This window comes from Sapajus apella, unplaced genomic scaffold (genome assembly GCF_009761245.1).
Source record: "Sapajus apella isolate SASKATOON/1434 unplaced genomic scaffold, GSC_monkey_1.0 scaffold142, whole genome shotgun sequence".
Taxonomy (NCBI): domain Eukaryota; kingdom Metazoa; phylum Chordata; class Mammalia; order Primates; family Cebidae; genus Sapajus; species Sapajus apella.
In genome coordinates this window covers 1,959,626-1,980,499 of record NW_022437082.1, presented here as the reverse complement: position 1 = coordinate 1,980,499, position 20,874 = coordinate 1,959,626, and the positions used below count along the sequence as shown (strand labels likewise).

The 20,874-nt window shown below is 46.6% G+C and overlaps 1 protein-coding gene across 6 annotated transcripts; it reads right to left on the bottom strand.

Moving 5' to 3' along the window:
- Positions 1-384: 384 nt before the first annotated feature.
- On the bottom strand, positions 385-7,298 carry PRRG3 (proline rich and Gla domain 3). Of its 6 annotated transcripts, none has more exons than XM_032264085.1 (4): positions 7,114-7,298; positions 3,156-3,193; positions 1,804-1,964; positions 385-1,465 (listed from the first exon to the last, which is right to left on the bottom strand). In XM_032264085.1, exons 2-4 carry the CDS (start codon positions 3,160-3,162, stop codon positions 938-940), a joined length of 696 nt encoding a protein of 231 aa, XP_032119976.1. In that variant the 5' UTR covers positions 3,163-3,193; positions 7,114-7,298; the 3' UTR covers positions 385-937. The 6 variants fall into 6 exon arrangements, with proteins under 6 accessions (XP_032119976.1, XP_032119973.1, XP_032119975.1 ...); XM_032264082.1 differs by lacking the exon at positions 7,114-7,298 and adding an exon at positions 6,623-6,811 and having other exon boundaries at positions 1,804-1,988; XM_032264084.1 differs by lacking the exon at positions 7,114-7,298 and adding an exon at positions 6,623-6,781.
- Between the last annotated feature and the right edge of the window lie 13,576 nt (positions 7,299-20,874).

The window sequence follows — 20,874 nt, the reverse complement described above, 5'->3', positions numbered from 1 at the left end:
GCTTTCCACAAATAAGTGTTTTAAAAGGGACACTTTAGTATCTTCTCCCCAGGTGGGCACCGTCATTAAAGAGAAATCCTCAATCTGAAGTTCAATTTTAATGCACCATTCACAAAAAGTAGGCTCATGCCAGTAGGCAGTGGTTTGAGCACAGCTGGTCCACATGTCTGGATAGCCAAGCAGACTAGAAACTGGATGGCAGAGTCCACGTGGGCCCCTTGGTCAATGTGGAAGAGGAGACTCTGCCACCCAGCCCTCTGGACCTCATCCTTCACACACCCTGTCCTCCTTCCAGTAGTGTGGGGGAGGGGGACATTACAGGTCCATGTGATGAATGAATTTCCCTTGGCCTCCCATGAATGGTCCAGGTGCTAGACTTTTGTCCTATTGCGTTCCTTATTTATTTGTCATGATTTTTTTCAATTTGTTTTCACTCAGTCCTTGTCCCTGTCCTCCAAATGTAAGCAAGGACAGAAAACACAGAACTGTGGATGGAAAGGGGTACTGAAAGGCTGGCTTCCCTCCCTTACCTCTGTGGCCCAGAGCTCCAGACATAGACAGGCTTTCAGCCAGCCTCACAGCCCCCAGGCTGGGCCTGTGAACATTCTGGCCACAATCAACTCAACGAGGTGATTCCTTTGGCATAAGAGAAGCCAGTTCCTGATGGGAAGACAGTATGCTGGAGGCTTGGGGGGCATCCCAAAGAGTTGGGCACTTTGGCCTTTGGCTCTTCCCGGGGACTTTGACTCATGCATGGTTCCTACTCCCCCTCCGCACCTGTCTCTGACAACTGACTTCCTAAACTTCACGATTAGGGAATTATTTGGCAACGAGGAGGCTAAGGCTGTTTTGTGGTGGCACAGTCTTTAAAAAGTTAAAAAGAAAATAGGAGACCTCAGAAAGAGGCGTTCATCCAGGACAGGGCACAAACGTCCCACTATTTGTCAGCGCCAGGGTTGGTGGCCACTATCTCCTCGTACTTTGGGGGCGGGTCGCTGTAAGACACGCTGGCCTCCTCACTGCTGCTGTCTTGGGGCGCAGTTACCTCCTCATAGGAGGGGGGAGGGGTGGCACTGGACAGTCTGGAGAGAGAGAGCTCAGGGAGGTAGAGGGTGCTCTCAAGCCGGACTGTGGTCCTGCCCCCCCGACTGGGCCCCAGCACCACCTGGGGGCTGCCCCCTGCCTCTCGGTGCCCAGAAGGCTCCCCTTGGCTGTGTACAGTACCCCGGTACACCATGACCCGGGGGAGGCTGTGCCCAGCACGACTGGCTAGGTACCGGTTCTGAGCATAGGAGGGGTGGTGACGGGTCGCTTTCTGCAGCTGGCACCTCCAGATGATGAACAAGGCGATGACAATCAGCAATGCCACCCCCAGAAGAGGTACTACCACGTACATGGCATCTGAGCTCTGTGAGGGGTCTCGGACTGAGTAGACTGCATTTGGGTACCCCTTCCAGAACTCCATCTGCAAAACAAAACAGGATACTTATGAGAAGCTCAAGCTCCAGGTGAGCTCAGAGGCCTTCAGTAAGTCTAGTGCTTCTTACCCTTCCCCATCTGACTGGTCTCAGAGAGTTACCAGAATGTACTAAGGGCAAATGACAATGCTCCCAACTGAGGAGGACCCCAAAAGAGTCAGGCAATGGGACTGTATAGACTTTATCTGCTCCTCGATGGTCCTAGTGGCTATGCCTTAGGCTGGGTGGCTTTCCTTGCTTCTGATTCGTCTGCATTACCAGGACCTGTTCTTGCTATTCCTGAGGCAACTTCTACTCCCAGAACCAGCCCCAGGGTGGTACATGCCGTTTTCTCTTTGTTCTCAAACACTTCTTTGACCTCCTCGTAGCTGCAGATCTCCTCCATGCACTCTCGCTCAATGGTGCCCTGGCGTAGCTCCTCCAGGAACTCATTGGCACGAGGGAATCGTTTCAGGACCGAATGGGCATCCTTGGCCTCCAGAAACACTGAAGAGAGAGCTGTACTAAGGCCTGGAATGGGGAGATGCCCAGGGGCTCCTTCAAACCAGGCCCAGCCCAGCAACTGAAGCATAATTATGCAGGGAAACAAGGCTGAGTGAGCAGGCAAGACATCAGGCTTCTGACCAAGGACATGGCCAACCCTTTGTACAAGGGAGGGAAAGGCTGACATTCTATTGTGCCATGATACACCTGTCTAGAATACCATGGTCCCAACAAGACTCAGGCCCCTGGCTACATGGAAGAAAGTGGGAGCCAAGTGCCAGGAATGTGCACGTTGCACAGGAACAAGAAAGAATAAGGATTGTGAGGAGATAATCTTCAGTGATTAAATCTCCAGTTATCTTCTGCATCACCTTGAAAAATGAAAGTTGGAGCTATTGCCATGAGAATGTATTCTTCTTTAACGCCCATACTGGTGGAACCAATAATACCAGATAATCCTAGAAGACTCCACCGGGGTGGTGTTCCTCTGCCTGAATGTCTACCTGTGCCACCACGTCGTCTGGAATTAATAGTCTTGCTCAAGAAAATGTAATGCAAAGCCAGCCTTGGCTAGATCAGGCAAGTGGTCATACATGAGCCTAAGAGCACCTCTGGGGATGGGAAGTAGAAAGGTTCAGATGGAGAGTCTAAACCTTTACAGATGGGGCACAGACACCCCCTACAATACTGTCTTTGGGTGGTGGGCATATCTACTTATTCCAGAGAGAGAGAGACCCAGCTCCAACCTGGCTGACCAGAATAGCTTGAGTTCTGCACCCACATAAACCTGACCTGAGACTGTAAAGGATGAAAGAATAGGTGATGTTTGCTCCTGGTGTTCAACTAGAAGTGGGACTTCCTGGTTCCCATGTAAAGCAACTCTCCCTGGATGCCCAGGCTAGTATGTCTTTGTCAGCAGGCAGGTACCCTTCCCCAGGCCCTATGGCCTGTCACATTACTGTCACTCAGGAAAGCCTGGGTAGGTACATATCTACAAGTGACATATGCTCCAGAAAGGAGCCAAAGAGTTGAGAGGACAAAACTGCTACTCAGCCCATTGGAAAATGGCTCCAGGGCAGGCCACCTGGTTGGATATGGGGGCAGGGAAGCTGGGAAGGGTTTGAAACCTGACTCATGAGCCCCTAGGCATGGCCCTCCACTGCTCTCCACATGCCTGGGCCTGGAAAAACTCACCTGCCATGATGCTCCCTCAGCTCCAGGGTCTCACCTCTCTGGAGTAAGAAAAAAAAGCAAAGTTGCAGTGAAACCACATCTAGAAATTTATAGGGCACCCTCTTGGCTCTGGGATGTGCCTCCCTCCCACTGGCCTGGTCAAAAGGTTGAAGCAGTACCCTCCGTGCTGACTCCCATAGCTTCTGCTGCTTCTCATTCTGTCCCAAGCTTTTCTCCAGAGACCTCCTCAGGCCCAGGAGGGTCCAGAGCAAACCTTTCAGCATTTTCCCCCAGGAACATATTCTGAGCTTCTATAAAACCTAAGGGTTTACTTTTTTCTTTAAAAAAGGAAAGCTCCTACAGGCTGAGGCTCCTCCTTCCTTGCTCACTTCAATGAATCTTTACAAATTCCAATTGGAAAGGATGTCAGAGACAGATGAGGAAATAAAGCCCAGAGAGACTAGATTCAGGCAAGGTTAAGCAAATCAACAGTGACAGTGGCAGGACCAGAATTTACAACTAATTTTGATCACAATGGTGAGTCACAGATACCTCCAATGACAAGCATGTTCCCTGAAAACAAAGCTTAACATGGCATCAACCATCTCAAAAGTCACTGCCCTGCTGGGACTAACCCATGGTAACCTTCTGTGGACACATGTCCTACAGGGTCACATCCTCCATGCACAGCAATGCTGCATTCTTCATATTCCCAGGCATATCCAGAAGGCCCAAACCCAGATGACCCACTGTGTTCATCTTCACCAGACAAGGAAGCAAGATACTTGGAATCTTCTGGAACCAGACCTCTCTTCCCTCTTTGTATTAATGCTCACAGCAGTGGAGCACCAAGATATGAATTTAGATGACCAACACTAAGACACTAACTAAGAGTTGCCCCTAGTGTAAGCTATTGTCCAAATGCCTTTCTCCTGCTAAGGAGCTATCCAGCCAGTACCTAAACCAAGGTCACAGCACACTGCTCCCTCTGTCCCTCCCCACAACACACACACCCACTCATACACACATTCTGGACCCCTTGCTGAACTGTCCACATCTGGGAGCAATCACCCCACTGCTCCACTCCCCAAGCAGAACCTCTGGTTTTATGACTAACTGAATGCAAGACACATGAACTGCGGAACCCATTGAGCCCTCCTTTTTGCCTAGACTGCCAGGAAGTTCAGTGTCACTATTGCCAGTCAAGCACAGGCACCCTGGAAGCCCAGCTGTTAAGCACATATGCTTCTGTCCTGCGATGTGGTATACAGCTTTCTATTTATGTTTTCAGTGTCTTATTGTGCATTTATAACATGTTTCCTAATCCTTTTAGGAAACAGGATATAATAAAAAATTTAGGCTGGACATGGTGGCTGATGTCTGTAATCCCAGCACTTTGGGAGGCCGAGGTGGGTCGATCACCTGAGGTCAGGAGTTTGAGACCAGCCTAGCCAAACTCCTGACCTCAGGTGATCGGTGAAAATCCTGACCTCAGGTGATCAGCCTGGTGAAACCCCATCTCTACTAAAAATACAAAAATTAGCTGGGCATAGTGCTTCACGCCTGTAGTCCCATCTACTTGGGAGGCTGAGATAGGAGAATCACTTGAACCAGGGAGGAGGAGATTGCAGTAAGCAGAGGTTGCACAACTGCACTCCAGCCTGGGCTACAGAGCCAGACTTCATCAAAAAAAAAAAAAAAGGAAAAAGAAACAAAGAAAGAAAAGAAAGAAAAAGAAAAGAAGAGAAGAGAAAAGAAAAGAAAGAAAAGAAAAGAAGAGAAGAGAAAAGAAAAGAAAAGAAAATTAAGGGGAAAATAGCAAATCTGACATCCATTTGTGGAAACGCCATGTCAAGGGCTTTCTGTTTTGAGCCCTGCAACAATCCTACTCAAAGCTATCAACATGTGAATTTGTCAACAGATGGGCCTGCCTTGTGAGACAGTTGGCCTTCAATGTTTTTCAGAACCAAGATGGAATATGATCTCAAAATTCTGCTTGCATTATGGATGGCTGAGATTTCTGTCGTGAGGGTGTGGATGTAGTATGCCTAACGGTAAGGATTTTTTGACTGAAGAAAAATGGCACTGTTGTATCTAGGTTTGAAAAGAATGCATAAGGTCCTAACTAATAAGGAAACAGAAAAATATGTTGCACTGCTTATCAAAGGAAACGACAGTGCTTTTTTAAACAAATGTGGAAAAATTACATAATTTATTACATATGTCCACCTTTTGTCCCCCACACACCTAGCTTTGGTCAAAGGTGACTGTATGTCACACCTATCATAGACCTGAATACATGTTGTCCTGACACACCTGCTAAAGTCATCGGTTCATTTTTAAGCTTCAGTCAAGCCAGGAACCCCCACAAAACAGCAATTAGCAATTCTGTAGCCACCGTTACTGCTGCTGCTGCTGCCTGCCATAAGGCCTCTTCCCCCTCCCTCCCCAAAATGTAGCGCCTGCTTCTTCCCCTATAAATACACCATCAATAGACAGTTACTATGGCAACAATGAGGAAGCAAGCATGAGGGTTCCACGACAGAGAATGATGCTGCAGCCACACATGTATATGTCCCTCCTGCCCCTGGTGGATACTGTAAAGCTGACTGTAAGCAGAAGGAATTTTTAACCCACTCCCCACAGGAACACAGCTGAATCCTGACAGCCTGGAAAGGAAGGAAGGCAGAGAACTGGTCACCACAAAGACCTTGCTTAACTCCACCCCAGGCTGAAGCTTCTGAATCTCAGCACTTTGGGACACAACTCCCAAAGTCCCTCACATGAAGCCTGGTGACCACCAGAGCACCTGGTGTCCCAAGACATGGCCTCCAAAGCACTTCTCCAAACCCTAGGCTTTATTTCCATCCCTCAGAACTGATCGCCAGGAAGAGTTCCGTGATCTCCAAATCGCATGACTCATCAACCCAACCAGTGACACGACAACTCCCAAATTATGCTCAAACTCAAACTCTGGGGGCCCCTTGTCCCCTTCCACTCAGGCCAGCCCTGAAAGTGCCTGTCCTCACTCACCTTTCGCTGGACACCAGCGCCCTGACCCAGCAACACTCTTCTCCCGAGGCTTCTCCCACCGCATCACCTTGGCCCGGCCGGGCCTCTAGATTTTCCCTCCCCAACAATACCTCGCGCCCAGCTCGCTGGCCCTGGACACCGAACCGTGCTCTCGGGACTGGGACACCCAACCCAAATGGCCTCACCGTTCTCCGGGCCCAGGAGGCGGCCGCCCTGTTTGCGCACGCAGCCCGCCACCTCGCTGCTACGCCTCTTCCAGCAGGGCCCCTGTCCCCGCCCACCTGATCCCCATCGGCCAAGCCCCCCGGCCCAGCCCAGTTGTCTCCTCCCTCCCTCCCTCTCCTCCCCGCTGCCCTCCCACCGCCTCGGACACCCTGTCGCCCGCCCTGCCAGGGCCAAAGTGCTCCTGGAACCCCCCGCCCTTTGCAACCGGGCGCCCAGGCCCTATCCATTACCTCGGCACCCCCCTGCCTGTCCCTGGTCTTCTCTAGGGGATCCGCAGCTGCCCGCCCCCCACACCCCGCCGCGCCAGGTCTGGCCTCGCGCCCCGCGTCTCGCGCGCCAAGACCGCAGTGCCCAGATCGCCAGGCCGCCTGGCCGAGGGGAGGAAGGAGGGGTGGGGGCGACAGAGTGGGCCGAGGGGGTTGGGAGGGCGGCCGGGTAAGCTGGGCCGGAGGGGCGGCGGCGCGCACTAAGCACTGCGCGCCAGCGCCCCACTCCGCCGGCGCCGCCCCTGCCGCCGCCCGTGCCGCCGGGGGGCGGGGCCTGACCGGCGGGCTCGGGGCACACAGAGTACCCTTGACCAAAGCCCTGGTCCAGTCATGACCCAAAGCGTGGGCCCTCGGAAGATAGGGCGCAGCAGCGAGCTCGGGCGGCCGCGCCCAAGGCCCTCGCGCCAGGCTTCCCTGAGCAGCCCAACCCCCGTCCTGTCCTCAACCCGGCTCACCTGCCATTCAGGCCCGCCCGGCTCTTGAGGCCGCCGAAAAGAGCGGGGCGCTAGCCTGCAGCCAAGGCCTGCCTTGCCAGGGTTCCACAGTGCCCGCACAAGAAGGGCCGGGTCGAGGCCGCGTTCTGCCAATGATTGGGTGACCTTGGTTTCCTCACTTACCTACCCCCACCCTGACCCGGGAAGACAGGCTCCTCTTCTGCAAAGTCCGAGAAATGGGTAGACTTGTGCCTCCCTCGTGAGGCTGCAGCGAATTGAAGGAGGAAATGGGTTTGGAAAAGGCTCAGTAAGGGGAGAGGAAGAAATCTTCTGGCATTCAAGGACCACTAGATGAGGGCTCCTTTGGAGGCCGCACTGTAAGAGGTTTAGCATGGCAGGACAAGACGCAGAGCAGAGATGAGACTAGGTGAGAGGAACCACGTGACAAGTCGACTGCTAAGAGAGGGGCAAAAGGGATCAGAGGGGGCCAGATGCCCTGCTGGGTTTTCAGGGTTCCTTTTTGTTCTCTGCACCTCTAGAACACGGCTAGGCACTGGGGTTGGCATCCGAATCCTCCCTCCACCCCAAGTGATGCCTTTGATGGGAAGAGTCTCAGAAGGTGTTTCCAGAATCACTCGCACCCCTATCCCAGGCGGGTAATAGCAACCTGCCCTGCCAGGTGGCAAAAAAGGGGTGGGAGAATTCCTTCATAACCACAGGCCTCCCCTTTAATCCCCAGGGCCCAGCTCCCTAGCTCCCTGGATGCCCACCCCTATGCTTCTCTCCCAGCATGGTGCTTTTCCCTCCATTTCTTCCCCCCGGCTTGTTTGCTATTCCATAGCTGCAGGAATCTTCCTTGTCCATGCAGATTTTCTATGGACCTCCCCCCAAGTCCCCGGAGCCTGTGGAGCAGAGTTCTGCAGGCTCTTCCGGAACTAATCTACTGAGTTTCTTAGCCCAACAGCATGTTCCTATCCTGATAGTAACACTGCATAGACCTTGTACACCCGACTGTTGAAAAGGGAGCTCTTCCAGTATGTGAACAAGGGTCTATGGCTTTTTCCCTCCTCTTGGCACTCCCGATTGAGCTTCTGGCTCCAGCAACAGGAGGCTACTTCTACTTCCCTCTGCCCTGAATGCCTTTCCTCCCACTGTGGACCTGGTGCACTTGCATTCATTCTTCCCACACAGCGAGCATGACTGCTCTACTGTGAGGTCTTGCAGGATCCTCCTCCCACCCCTGTTGACCATTCCACTCTCAGCCCTATTTGCAGACTATGAGCATGGGGCCTCTGTGGATCACAAGTGTGGGGAGGAGGAAGAGCAGTGCCTCCTACTGCCTGCTGCAGCTCTTGGCGGTACTACACGATAGGCTCTATTTAATCTCCAGCAAGTGATTTGACCTCTCTGCATCTCAGTTTCCTTACCTTTCAGATGGGAATGATGCTAACAGTGCCTGCCTCAAAGCGTTGCTAAGCAGGCAATGGAGCTAATCACATAGAGTGTGCCTCGAGTTTCAGTGTGAGCTTAATGCACATCAGCTGTGGCTTGTATCCATCTACATTTTGTTCATTTGATAGCTCACTTATGTGCACACTTGCCTCCTCTCTCTTGGGGCCAGGGATCTTGTCTCTTCCTGTGTCCCTAGCATCTTGCACAGAGCCTCATCCACAGCTTGTGCTCTCTAGAGCCTTGTAAAGCTGAGGCTGGAGGGGCTGGAGCTGAGATGAGGAGTTGGCGTGAGAGTCAGCCTTCAACTTAGCACCATGATGGCTTCTATTTTCCCAGTTGACACTAAAGGCAGCTCTGCTGCTTCCTACCTGTGGGAAGCCTGGGTCATGGGGTACCAGCTTTGTCCATACTCTTCGGTTCGCTCAGTGAGAAGGCTTTCTAACTATCCTCAGGATGGCTCCACATACTGCTGAGAACTGATGATTTTAGATTGCGATGATTTCAGATGATTTTAGATTGTGGTCTCAATGGTGCCCCCTGCACCAGTATGTTGAAGGTTTGTCCACTGGCTGCACCACCTGGCCAGGCACCAGACACTTGGATGCCCTCAAGTGGCTTTCCTTTTCCACTCAAATTGCAATGATGTTAGCCTCCCCTAGGCTACTGGCATAGGTCTGACCCTCACTAACTAAATGAACCTTCACTTCACTCTCCCAGCCTCCATCGCATTCAACATTCACCCTCCACTTCCCTCTGCATTGCTGAGCAGTTTTCCGAATGCCTATCATGTGTAAGGCACTGCATTAAGGATTGTGGAGGGCACAGCTCCAAGAAGTGGGAAAAGACAGATCATAATTCAGTAAAAATTCCCCACACAATGTGAGAGGACAGTTCCTCCATCCCAGACTTGACCCACCTTCTTACCTGTTCCCATTTCTGTTCCAAATCCCATTTGGCAGAGCCGGAGTTGTGGATGTGTGACCCATGGAATCAGACAGGGCCCTGTGCTTAAGAGGGCTCTGAACACTTGGCTCAAGGCTGTCCTATTACTATCTTGAAATCCTAATGCTTTCGGATCAAGAGGCCTTCATTTTTACTTTCACTGGATCCCACAAAGTATGTAAGCTATCGTGCCTATGGGTGGCATTTCCAATGTCCCCATTCCTATCCCAGGGAACAGAATTCTCAATAACCCACCACTTGTCTGACTCCTCACCTTCTCCCCTCTGCAAGCCTTGGCCAGTTGCCTCTTTCATCATGTCTCAATACCACCAATTCCATTACCTTCCTCCATGTTGTCCCTCCCCAGCCCCAACCGTATGCCTTACCCTTTGTCTAAGAGGAGCGTTCTCTACCAACCTCATCTACTCCCAGAGCTTCACTCTTTCTGTACCACTCATTCATTCCAGAATTCTTGTTTTTTATTGTACTTTAAGTTCTGGGGTACATGTGCAGATCTTGCAGGATTGTTGCATAGGTACACACATGCCATGGTGGTTTGCTGTCTCCATCCCCCATCACCTACATCAGGCATTTCTCCTAGTGTTATCCCTCCCAAACCTACCCATCCCCTGCTGTCCCTCCCCTAGACCTCCACCCCCCAACAGACCCCAGTGTGTAGTATTCCCCTCCCTGTGTCCATGTGTTCTCATTGTTCAACACCCACATATGAGTGAGAACATGCAGTGTTTGATCTTCTGCTCTTGTGTCAGTTTGCTGAGAATGATGGTTTCCAGATTCATCCACGTCCCTACAAAGGACATGAACTCGTCCTTTTTATGGCTGCATAGTACTCCATGGTGTATATGTGCCACATTTTCTTTATCCAGTCTATCATCAATGGGCATTTGGGTTGCTTCCAGGTCTTTGCTCTTGTAAACAGTGCCACAATGAACATATGTGTGCATGTGTCTTTATAATAGAACAATTTATAATCCTTTGGGTATATACCCAGCAATGGGACTGCTGGATCAAACGGAATTTCTATTTCTAGATCCTTGAGGAATTACCACACTGTCTTCCAAATGGTTGAACTAATTTACGCTCCCACCAGCAGTACAAAAGTGTTCCTATTTCTCCACATCCATTCCAGAATTCTTTATCTGAGCCCTGCTGCCCCCATCCTTTTATGTCCTGACTGAGCCTAAATATTGATCCTTATCCTTTAAGAGATTCATTCCATCTCTGCAACCCAATCAAGAAGTTAATCAGGTGTTACGGATTGAATAGTGTCCCTTTCCAAATTCACATTGAAATCCTAATCTCCAGTACTCCATAATGTGATCATACTTGGAAACAGGGCCTTTAAAGAGGTTATTAAAGTAAAATAGGGTCATTAGGCTGAGCCTTAATCCAGGGTGACTAGAGTCCTTATAAGAAGAGGAAATTGGAACAGAGGCATGTACACAGGGATGACTATGTGGACACACAGGGAGAGTGTGCTGTGGCCATCCACAAGCTACCAAGAGAGGTTTAGGAGAAACCGACCCTACCCACACTTTGATCCCAGACTTCCAGCCTCCAGAACTGGAAGACAATACATTTCTGTCCTTCAAGCCACCCAGTCCACAGTACTTACTTTGTTAAGACAGACTGAGCCAACTCCTACATGAAGTACTTATCTAGTGATATTATGCGCTATGCACTGTTCTAGCATCTAGGATTACAGAAGCCAACAAAGTAAATAAAAACTCCTATCTTCATGGATATTAGACAAAAAAGTCAAAGATACAGGATGCAGGATGGTGATTGGTGCCATGGAGAAAAGTGAAGCAGCAATTTCGAATAAAGTAGTCAGGAAATGCCCCACTGAGAAGATGGCATTTGAATCAAGATTTGAAAGAGGCAAGGGGCCATCTTATTCCAGGTCAGGAAATTCACAAGTGCAAGAGCCCTGGGAGCAGAGACTCAGCATGTTCTAAGAGGCTGATGTGCTGAAGTGAAGCCAGTCAGAGAAGAGGGTGGTAGGCAATTAGGTCAACATAAGATGGGGATAGTGAGAGATCATGAGGGGCACTGTAGACCACTGTCAGGACTTTGGCTACTAGTCAGAATCATGTGGAGAGACAGTGAGGATTCTGAGTGAAGGGTAACCACGATCTGATTTCTATTTTACATCAGGCAATGCAACGGAAGTCATAAGAAGCAGGCATATTCTAGATAGATTTTTATGGAAGACTCATTAAGGTTTGATGCCAGTTTGGAGTTGGGCTAGGACAGAGACAGAAATCAATTATGGCAGTAAGGTTCTCAGTCTGGGGAACAGGAAGGATGGAGGCGCTTTAACTGAGATAAGAAAAACAGTCGTGGAATAGGTTATATAGACGAGTCTGAAGTTCAGGGGCAATATCAAGGCTGGAGATATAATGAGAGAGTAAGTAAAATTTCATTCGTGTTGGAAGTCATGAGGCTGGATCGGATCCACAAGATAGTGATTGTAGAGAAAGCAAAGCAGCCCCAGAATGAAGCCCCAGGCAGTCCTACATTTAGATGAGGAAAAGCCAGCAAGTGAGCCAGAAAGGACTGATGGGTGAGGCAGGAGGGGCGCAGCAAGACATGTAGGCAACGGCAGAAACTACATCGGGAAGGAGGCAGTGAGCGGCTATTCCAATTCTATGGACTGGACAAGTAAGAAGACGACAAAGAACTGAGTGTCATGTCTGTCAGTGTGGAGGTCATGAAAGTCTTTACAGGGGCATTTCCAGGAAAATGTGGAGGGATAAGAGTAGAAAAGGACTGAAAACGGTGAGTACCCAATGATCGACAAATCTTGTAAGGAGTTTTGCTGTAAAGGAGAACAGAGAAACTGGGGTCGGGGGTGGTAGGGATATAAGGGGACAAGATAAAAGTATTTTAAAAATACGAGATAAATTCCAGTGCAGTAACATGTTTGTATGCTAATGAGCCAGTAAAGAGGGAAAAAATGGTGATGCAGAAGGGAGAGACATAGATGGAGGTAGGTAGGAGAGGCAATGACAGAGCTTGGAAAAGAACCCTCTGGGCTGCATGAAGGGCCCTCTTGAGGGTTGAAGGCCATTACTTTAAAATTAAACTACTCAGCATATGTGTATGGCTCTCTCCAACCATATTCAATTGTTCTGGTGGAGATTTAGAGAAGGTAGAGTTGAATTTCATCAGGGTTGGGATTTTGCCAGATTAGTATATGGATATAATAGAGAGACAGAGTAGTTTTGTGTGGATTCAAGGGAGAAATGGTAATGATTGATCATGGATTTTAGGCTGGGTAAGGAGGGAGGTAAGGGCATAGTCAGGGTTTGGTGAAGGAGAATGAAATAAACAGTAGAATCTTTGGTTTGAGGGTTGCTGTAGAGGTCAAAGGACTGTCGTAATACTAAAAGGAGTGAGCTGGTGGTTGGAGAGCTGGATGCATGAAATGAAGGTTCTGGATAGAGGGTGATTATAGATGTCAACTAGTTCTTAGGATGACTGTAGAGGAAATGTCTGAGTTACAGAACAGGGCAAGAACACTGGTAGAGAGTAGGTCAAGGGAGTAAGAGACCAAAGAGTAGGATGATCTGTGTAAATATTGAAAATACCAATGACTTTGCCATCCTCCCACCCACACGCACCCTGGGTCCCAACCTACACATACACCCTAAGCCAGGAAAAAAGTGCTTAGGTAGACAAGTTCCCATGGGTCTCAGCCCCAGTGCATCTCATTTTCCCTACTGCCACATCCTGGACACTGTAGGCACTGTAGCTACCACCTCCACCCCTGAGAGCATGTTCCTTTCCTAGGCCAGACCTCTCGACATGTCATTACCACACAACTGTCATCAACCACACTTGAGGGCTCTAAACTCAAGTCCAGATGCATTCCTCACCCCTGAATCTTATTATTGGAGTTAAGGGATGGGAATCATGCTGATTTCCAGAAGGGATTGAGTTTCCGGAGCCACTCTCTTTACTTGAATATTCACCAAGCATCATACTTACCACCAGCCACCAGCGTCTGGTCATTGGGAATGGACACTGTAGAGGAGAAGATGCCAAAGAAAAACCCTGAGAGGTCAAATAACAACCTTCTTTTATCACCCTGCTCAAATCACCATGATACTCCAGAAACACCATGAGCATGTTCCCACCTCAGGATGTTTACACTTGCTGTTCCCTTTGCCTGGAATTCTCTTTCTTCAAGATGTGTAACAAACATTTATTGAACACCCACGATGCACAGGTATGTTCTACATGCTAAGAGTCTATCAGTGAACCAAGCAGACTGAAGATTCTGTCTTCATGGATGTTACAGCAAGGGAAGACAGACAGTTACATTAGTAAATCAGCACAATATAGATCGGATTTCATCCAATTTAAGGTGACATCAATTACATGATCTGCTGATTAAGTTAGGCTTCCAATTAAGCCATAATAAAATGCTTTTATAGCACATAGAATTTTTTGTTATGATATGCCTGTTGAAAGAGTTCTTTTACACTTAATCAGACTGATTTTTATCATAGACTTCACCGGTGCTTACATAAAAAGGAAAATAGAAACAAAATAAATTGGTTAAAGTAAACCTGCTTGCATTCAGAGTCCAACTCATCTGAATCATTTCTTGACCTAGGCTTGTGGCTGTCCCTCTGTTGCTACATATATCACCCTCTGTGACATCAGGAGTGTTGTAGAGGCAGCTTCTCTTTAAATAATTAACTTTTTATCTCTTTATTGATTGGACAATTCAGTCCGTTTGCATTCTATGTTACTATTGATAAGTAAGGACTTATTCCTGCCACTTTGTTATTTGTGTTTTGGTTGTTTTGTGGTCTTGTCTTCCTTCTTTTTTTTTCCTTTCTGTCTTCCTATTAGTGAAGATGAGTTTCTCTGGTGTTATGTTTTAATTTCTTAGTTATTTTTATTTTTATTTTTTGTGTGTCTGTTGTATATTTCTTTGATTTGAGGTTACCATGAGGCTTATAAATACTATAGTATAACCCATTTTACTCTTCCCTCTCCTCCTGGATCTGCCTGGGGTTAGGGGAGGTGTAACATAAGCACTCTTTTGGCCATGTCAGCTGGTATCTCACTAGGTCACGTGCACTCCAAGTCCACCAGTTCTGGGCCCAGTTCAGCACCAGGCCTCGCCCAGGAATTTCAGTCCTTGTAGCTTAGACTGCCTTTCAAGTTTATTTAGAACCCCAGAGCATGTTAGCCCAGAGTCGTGGGGATTGCCAGAACTCAGGATCTGACTGTTGGAATGAGTGATTCCCCTTTGGCAAGGGCTGCTCTAAATGTTCCTTACATAGGTACCAGCTGAGCTGCGCCTACTTGACACTTGCTTTCTACTTGACAAGGCAGCACTGAGTTCCAATGTAAAATCTCACAATCACTGCACTCTCCCTCCACCAGGTTTGGAGATTCTTTCTCCATGCCAGACTACTGGTCTCTACCAGGGGAATGGGGGAGAAGTGGTATTGGTGACTCAAGACTGTCATTCCTACCCTCTTAAGTGCCTCTTTCAGTAATATCAAGTTAAAACTAGGGAGCATAATTGCTCGCCTGATTTTTGGTTCTTATGAAACCAGGAACTGTGATTGGTCACCTGATTTTCAGTTATTATAAAGGTGCTTTTTCTGTGTGGACAGTTGTTAAATTCAGTGTTCCTGCTGTGAGGATGATCAGTGGAGTTTTCTATTTCATTGTCTTGCTCTGCTTCTGGATTGTAGTTTTAACCCAGCTGGTCAGGGAAGGACTCACTGAGAAGTAACATTTGAGCAGCATTTAAAAGAATAAGGGTGATAGCTATGTAGACAGCCAGGAGAAGAGTATTCTTGTAAAAGGAAATGGCAAGTGCAAACGCCCTGGGGCAAAAGTGTGGTTGACATGTATGAGGCACAGGGAGCACAAGGGAAAGAGTTCACACAGGCCACAGAAGCAAGGCTCAACCACAGCCTGAGTCCAGTCTTGGCAAAGTGCCTGATGATCCTCCCAGGAATGTTAGAAGATGGGAAGTCTTGTAATGAGCTGTCACAAAACCCTTTTCAACTCTCCTTTCTATTATGCAAGGCTGCCATGAAGCAATTTCTCACCCACTTCCCTGGTTCTAGTGAGGGATGGGACTTTCCACCTAGCCCCCTCCTTTGATCTGAATATTTATGTCTCTCACAAAATTCATATATTGAAGCCTGATTAACAATGTGAAAATTCTAAGAGGTGTGACTTTAAGGGGTGATCAGGTCATGAAAACAGAGCCATCTGAAGAGAGCCCTCACCAGACACTCTGGTGCCTTAATATTGGATTTTCTAGCCCCTAGAACTGTGAGCAATAAATTTGTGCTGTTTATAAGTTACCCAATCTAAGGTGTTTTGTTATAGCAGCCCAAATGGACTAAGACGCCTCCCTCCTACCTTAGGGTATAGTTTCTAGTATGGTATTGGTTCCTCAGTAACAGAATACCCACCCCCTTTTGTTGCCTGTAATCTGATCTTTGATTAGGCACTGTCCTGTGGAACTAGGGACACAGGAATCTGACAGAAGCTCAGTGTGTCTACATCACCATGGAAGAGTGGTAAAGATTAGCTATACGATTCTCCCTTAAATTTTCCATAGCTGGCTCCTGCTTGTCCTTTAGCTCTTTGTTCTGATGTCACATCTTCAAAGAAGCCTTCCCAGAGATACTCTGCAAAATAGCTCATCCCCTTCAAGCTCCTGTTTTGTTTCCTACAGAGCATTTGCCACGCTGACAGCTTTCTCATATTTCCCATTTTCACTCATATTTCCTTGTGATCGGTCTGTCTTCCCCACCAGATTATTAATTCCATGAGGACAGAAACATTTCTGTCTTGTACGTTTCTGTAGCCTCACCTCCCTCCTGCTTTTCTCATATCATTGCACACCATGTAGCATAGGAATTACATATGTATAGGTTTGTTCTGATTCTAAAATTAATGTGCTCTCATGGTGGCAATTTTGGAAATCACCACTCACAATTACACCAGCAAGAGAAAGCCATTATTAAAATGTTTACATATTGCCTTATTTTTCATTACACAAATTCAATTTTACATCATTTGGTTCATACAGTATAAAAAGTTTTTTAATTTCCTTTTTTTATCTAATTATAAAATTCATAAAGTATACGTTATAAAATATTCAGGCAAAACATAAATATATGAAATAGAAAGTTGAAATTCACCCATAATCCCCTGATTGGTTGAGAATACTTTAACACTTTCCTGTCTATCCCCTTGTATGTTTTCTTTCACATACATTTTTTTCACACACACACACACACACAATGGAATTATAAACTGCTTTTTTCCCCTTAACAATAACTTGTGATCTCATGGTCATCTCTCTTTGTCAAGGCAGTACAGAGTATGGCTGAACTAATACTTCTTTACCTATTTACTTTTTTTTTTTTTTTTAACCATCGTGGACAATGCTGTCAAGGCCCTGCTTGTACATTTGACCATTTTCTCCCTTTGCTTTAATGCTTTGGTTTTCTCCACTTCCGACATTTAAAATATTTGTTATTTTCACATACATTTTTATGTTTTCATTAAATAACATGGAAATTTTCAATCCCTGTGTGAAATTGAATTTGACTTAATATTTAAGTTAAGGATTAACTGTATTTTTCTAAGTGTTTATTCTGTTTGGGAACTGTCATTTCTCCACCACTGTTGGAGAGAAGGGGTAGCTTAGGAGACTTAATATCCATTAACCGCTCTCTAAGTGTTTCTTTGATATGGGCAATTAGTATTTCCTCAGTCTTTAAGAATCTTCTCCCCTCCCTATTGACCAGAGAGCCATCATTCAGATCTGTCTTTAAAAATATTTTGGAGCCACAATTCTTCCACACTGATGGAAGCACTAGTTTTACCAGGTATTTCTTTTTTGTGTGTTATTAGTTTTGTTTCTGGTATAGTCCACTGCTATAGCCCATCTTTTCCTATCCCAGTGTAGCTTTAACAAAACTTTTATTATCTAGTGGATCAATTACCTTCTCTCATTTTGTCCCTAATCATTTCTGCTTGTTTCCCTCCAATTTTCTTGTTCATTATGGCTTATTTATTCTGTTATCTAACCTCTAGAATAGTTTCATAAAGTTACAAAACAAAAAATATCATTGCTATCTTGGTTGTAATGGTATTAAATTTTTGGATTAAAATTGGGAAAAACTGGTATCTTTACAATATAAATCTTTTCAATCAAGCTTTACGTGTTCTTAATATTTTCCTATATCTTGTTTAATATTCCTAGGTAAGTTTTCCAGTATTCTTCTTACAGATTAGATCCTGCACATTTTAAAACATTTCACACATAGTTGTTATATATATGTGTGTGTGTGTGTGTATGTGTATGTACATATATATATATATATATACACACATATATATATATAAAATTCACAAATTTTTTTTTTAGTTTTCCTGTGGTTTTAGAGTTGGAGGAAACAGGAAATCCAGAGGCCCACAAGTGTGGCAGCCCATCTAGTGAGGTGGAGTTTCTAAGGCTTCCATAGCTCCTTGGCCTTTGCCATGGCTGCTTCCTCTCCCTGTGATGTGCACCCCCCTTCTCTACCTGGCAACATCCATTTGGAGTTGAGATCCGGTAGAAACTTCTGCTGACACTCCCCTTTCATATAGAAATGGTCATGTTGTCAGTTTTTCCCTTCACTTAACAAGCCACTACATGCTTCCATTAGAGCATCTTCATTTACTTCCTTCTTTTTTTCAAATAGACTTCTAATGACTGTCCACCTTATTGCCTGGACTCAAACACTATCCCCACTTTATGATACTTGCAGTTCAGAGGGGAGGGCAGAAGCCACACAGTTACTCATTCAATCTGTGTAAGTGCATGTATTCACTTATCTATTAGACACAACAATAGATAAGTACAGATTGAGATGTGCTGTGTTGTTAGGAGCACTTATGACAAGGAAGGGAATCTTACTTAAAATAATGTCGTAAGATTTCAACAAGAAACAAGAGGCAAACCTATTGGAAATGCCCCACTACAAAAATGTGTATTACTTACAAATTATATGATTAGCTGCTTAGAAAGCTAAAGATTATTTACTAAGAACTGTGTTTAGCAAGGCAGATGGAATCAAGCCAATTTTACAAAACTCAGCACCTTTCTTACAAATCAACAATAACCAGTCAGGAAATAAGATGGGAAAAAATCCATTTTCAGATCTCACAATTGCAAGATCCTGTTTTGAGAAGTGACAATTAAGCTGAGATCTAAAGAGAGAGAGTCAGTTATTTGATGTGAGTTTGGGGCTCAATGTCCACTGGCCAGAAAGGAGGCCAGTGTGGCTGGGACATGGTGAGCAAGGGTGGGCGCAGTAGGAGGAGATGGTTTGGAGAGGGGCTCTACAGGACTTTTCGAGGGACTGATCCTCTTTCTGATAATAATGTAATGCACTGGAGAGTTTTAAGCAAGAGCATGACATGATCAGCTTTATACTTTGTAAAGATCACTGTGATATTGTGTGGGGAATGCACTATAAGGAGCAAGAATGGAAATAAGGAGACTAGCTAAGAGTTTTACCAGCAATACATGTGACAGATGATAATGAGACCTTTGGGGATGGGGAGCAATAGAGGGATTCCAGATGGATTTTGAAGGCACAGCCAACAAAATGTGAACATTAATTGGAATTTTGGAGTCCAGGAGAAAGGATGTAGCTAAGGATGATCCCAGTTGTATTAGTTTGTTAGGGCCACCTAAGAAAGTACCACAGACTAGGCGGCTGCATTAGTCAGCTTAAGCTGCCACAACCAGGTACCACAAACTAGGTGGTATAAACAACAGGCATCTAATTTCCCCCTGGCTCTGGTGGCTAAAAGTCTATGGTTAAGGTGTCTGCAAATTTGGTTATCGGTGAGGGCTCTGTTCCTGGCTTGCAAATGGCTGCCTTCTTGCTGTGTCTTCATATGGCCTTTCCTCTGTGCATGTGTGGTGAGAGAGAGAGAGAGAGAGAGAGAGCCTTCCTAAAAGGACACAATCTGAACTTGATGGGTATACTGGGAATACAGAGGATGAGGAGACAGTACATACAGACAAGTTCTTCGAACATGGACAGAGAAATGTGGCACTTACTGGAGAGGGATGTGGGAGTCAAGGATTGATTTTTTTGTAAAGACAGAAAATATAGCAAGTTTCCATGGTGATGGGACTGGTCAAGTAGAAAGGGGGGATTCACTGACGCTGGAGGGAGGGGCAAGTGGCATGGGACGGGATCCAGAATGCAAATGAAGACATCAGTCTTAGAAAGGAGAAGGAATACTTCCTTCATTTTAGCTTGAGGAAAGCTGAGTTCAATCAGAGGATGGCACAGGAGGGATTTGTGATGAGAGGATGAGGGAATTTCTATTCCACATCTTCTAATATCTAAATTGAGTATTGACAAAGCAAGCAGGAGGGAAATGGGAAGACATGGGGAGTTTGAGGAAAGTGCAAATCAGCATTCTGATAATTGGACTGGAAAGACACCTAACACAGAATTACTGAGCAGTGAGATATGCCTTGGTGAGGCTGAAGATCATGAGCCTGTAGTGGTACACAATCTGCTGATGTGTGTGATTCCCTCTAAAAGCACAGAGATGCATAAGTGCAGACACACAGAGGGCGTAGTTGAGTTCATCCAAGGCTGGGAATTTATTAGTCAATTGTGACAGAGGCAAAAAAAGGAAAGAAAATGATTTTATGATGGATCGTGGCTCTGGGCTACTTGAGGAGAACAGAAAAGGAAGAGTCATCAGAAAGTTGACCAAGGTTTGACCTTAAAGCTTGAGAATAAAATTCTGTCCAGTTTAGGGTCTGACCTGGAGTAGGTAGTCAGGAAATGTTAACCGAATTGGTCACAAGGGAGGACCCTGGAAAGCTGCAATACTGTGATCACACACCAGGGGGCAAGAGATGACAAGAAATGAGTTTGACCACACCCACCCTAGGAGTTGGGGGCTGTGTGTCCTGAGCCTCACTGGCCCACCTGCTCGTTCTGAGCTTCCCTAGGGCGTTGGGGTGCATGATGCTACTTACATAAGCTGGAGCCCACCGTAGATACCACTAAATTGGTGGTGGTGGGGTGTGTGGGGCAAGGACAGAAGAAACCATGAGTCTAAGACACAGATAAAGGAACCTCCATTTGCACACATCCTGTGCTATTGTCCATGTCTGGGTACTGGGCAATGTCCCAGCCCTGAGCAACCCCAGGAAGCTGACTCTGAGTGTTATGGGGGCACCCTGAGATATGGTACCAGGAATCCCAATCTATTTGTTGGCCCTGAAGAGCTATGGAACATCTTTCCTATAGTCTTAGGGACTGGCCATAACCTAGAGTGCTCCTGGAG

Coding starts and splice junctions, on each gene's coding strand:
- PRRG3 (XM_032264082.1), bottom strand. Junction 1,466..1,803: donor TTGAGAACAAAGAGAAAACG/GCATGTACCACC, acceptor TTTGTTTTGCAG/ATGGAGTTCTGGAAGGGGTA.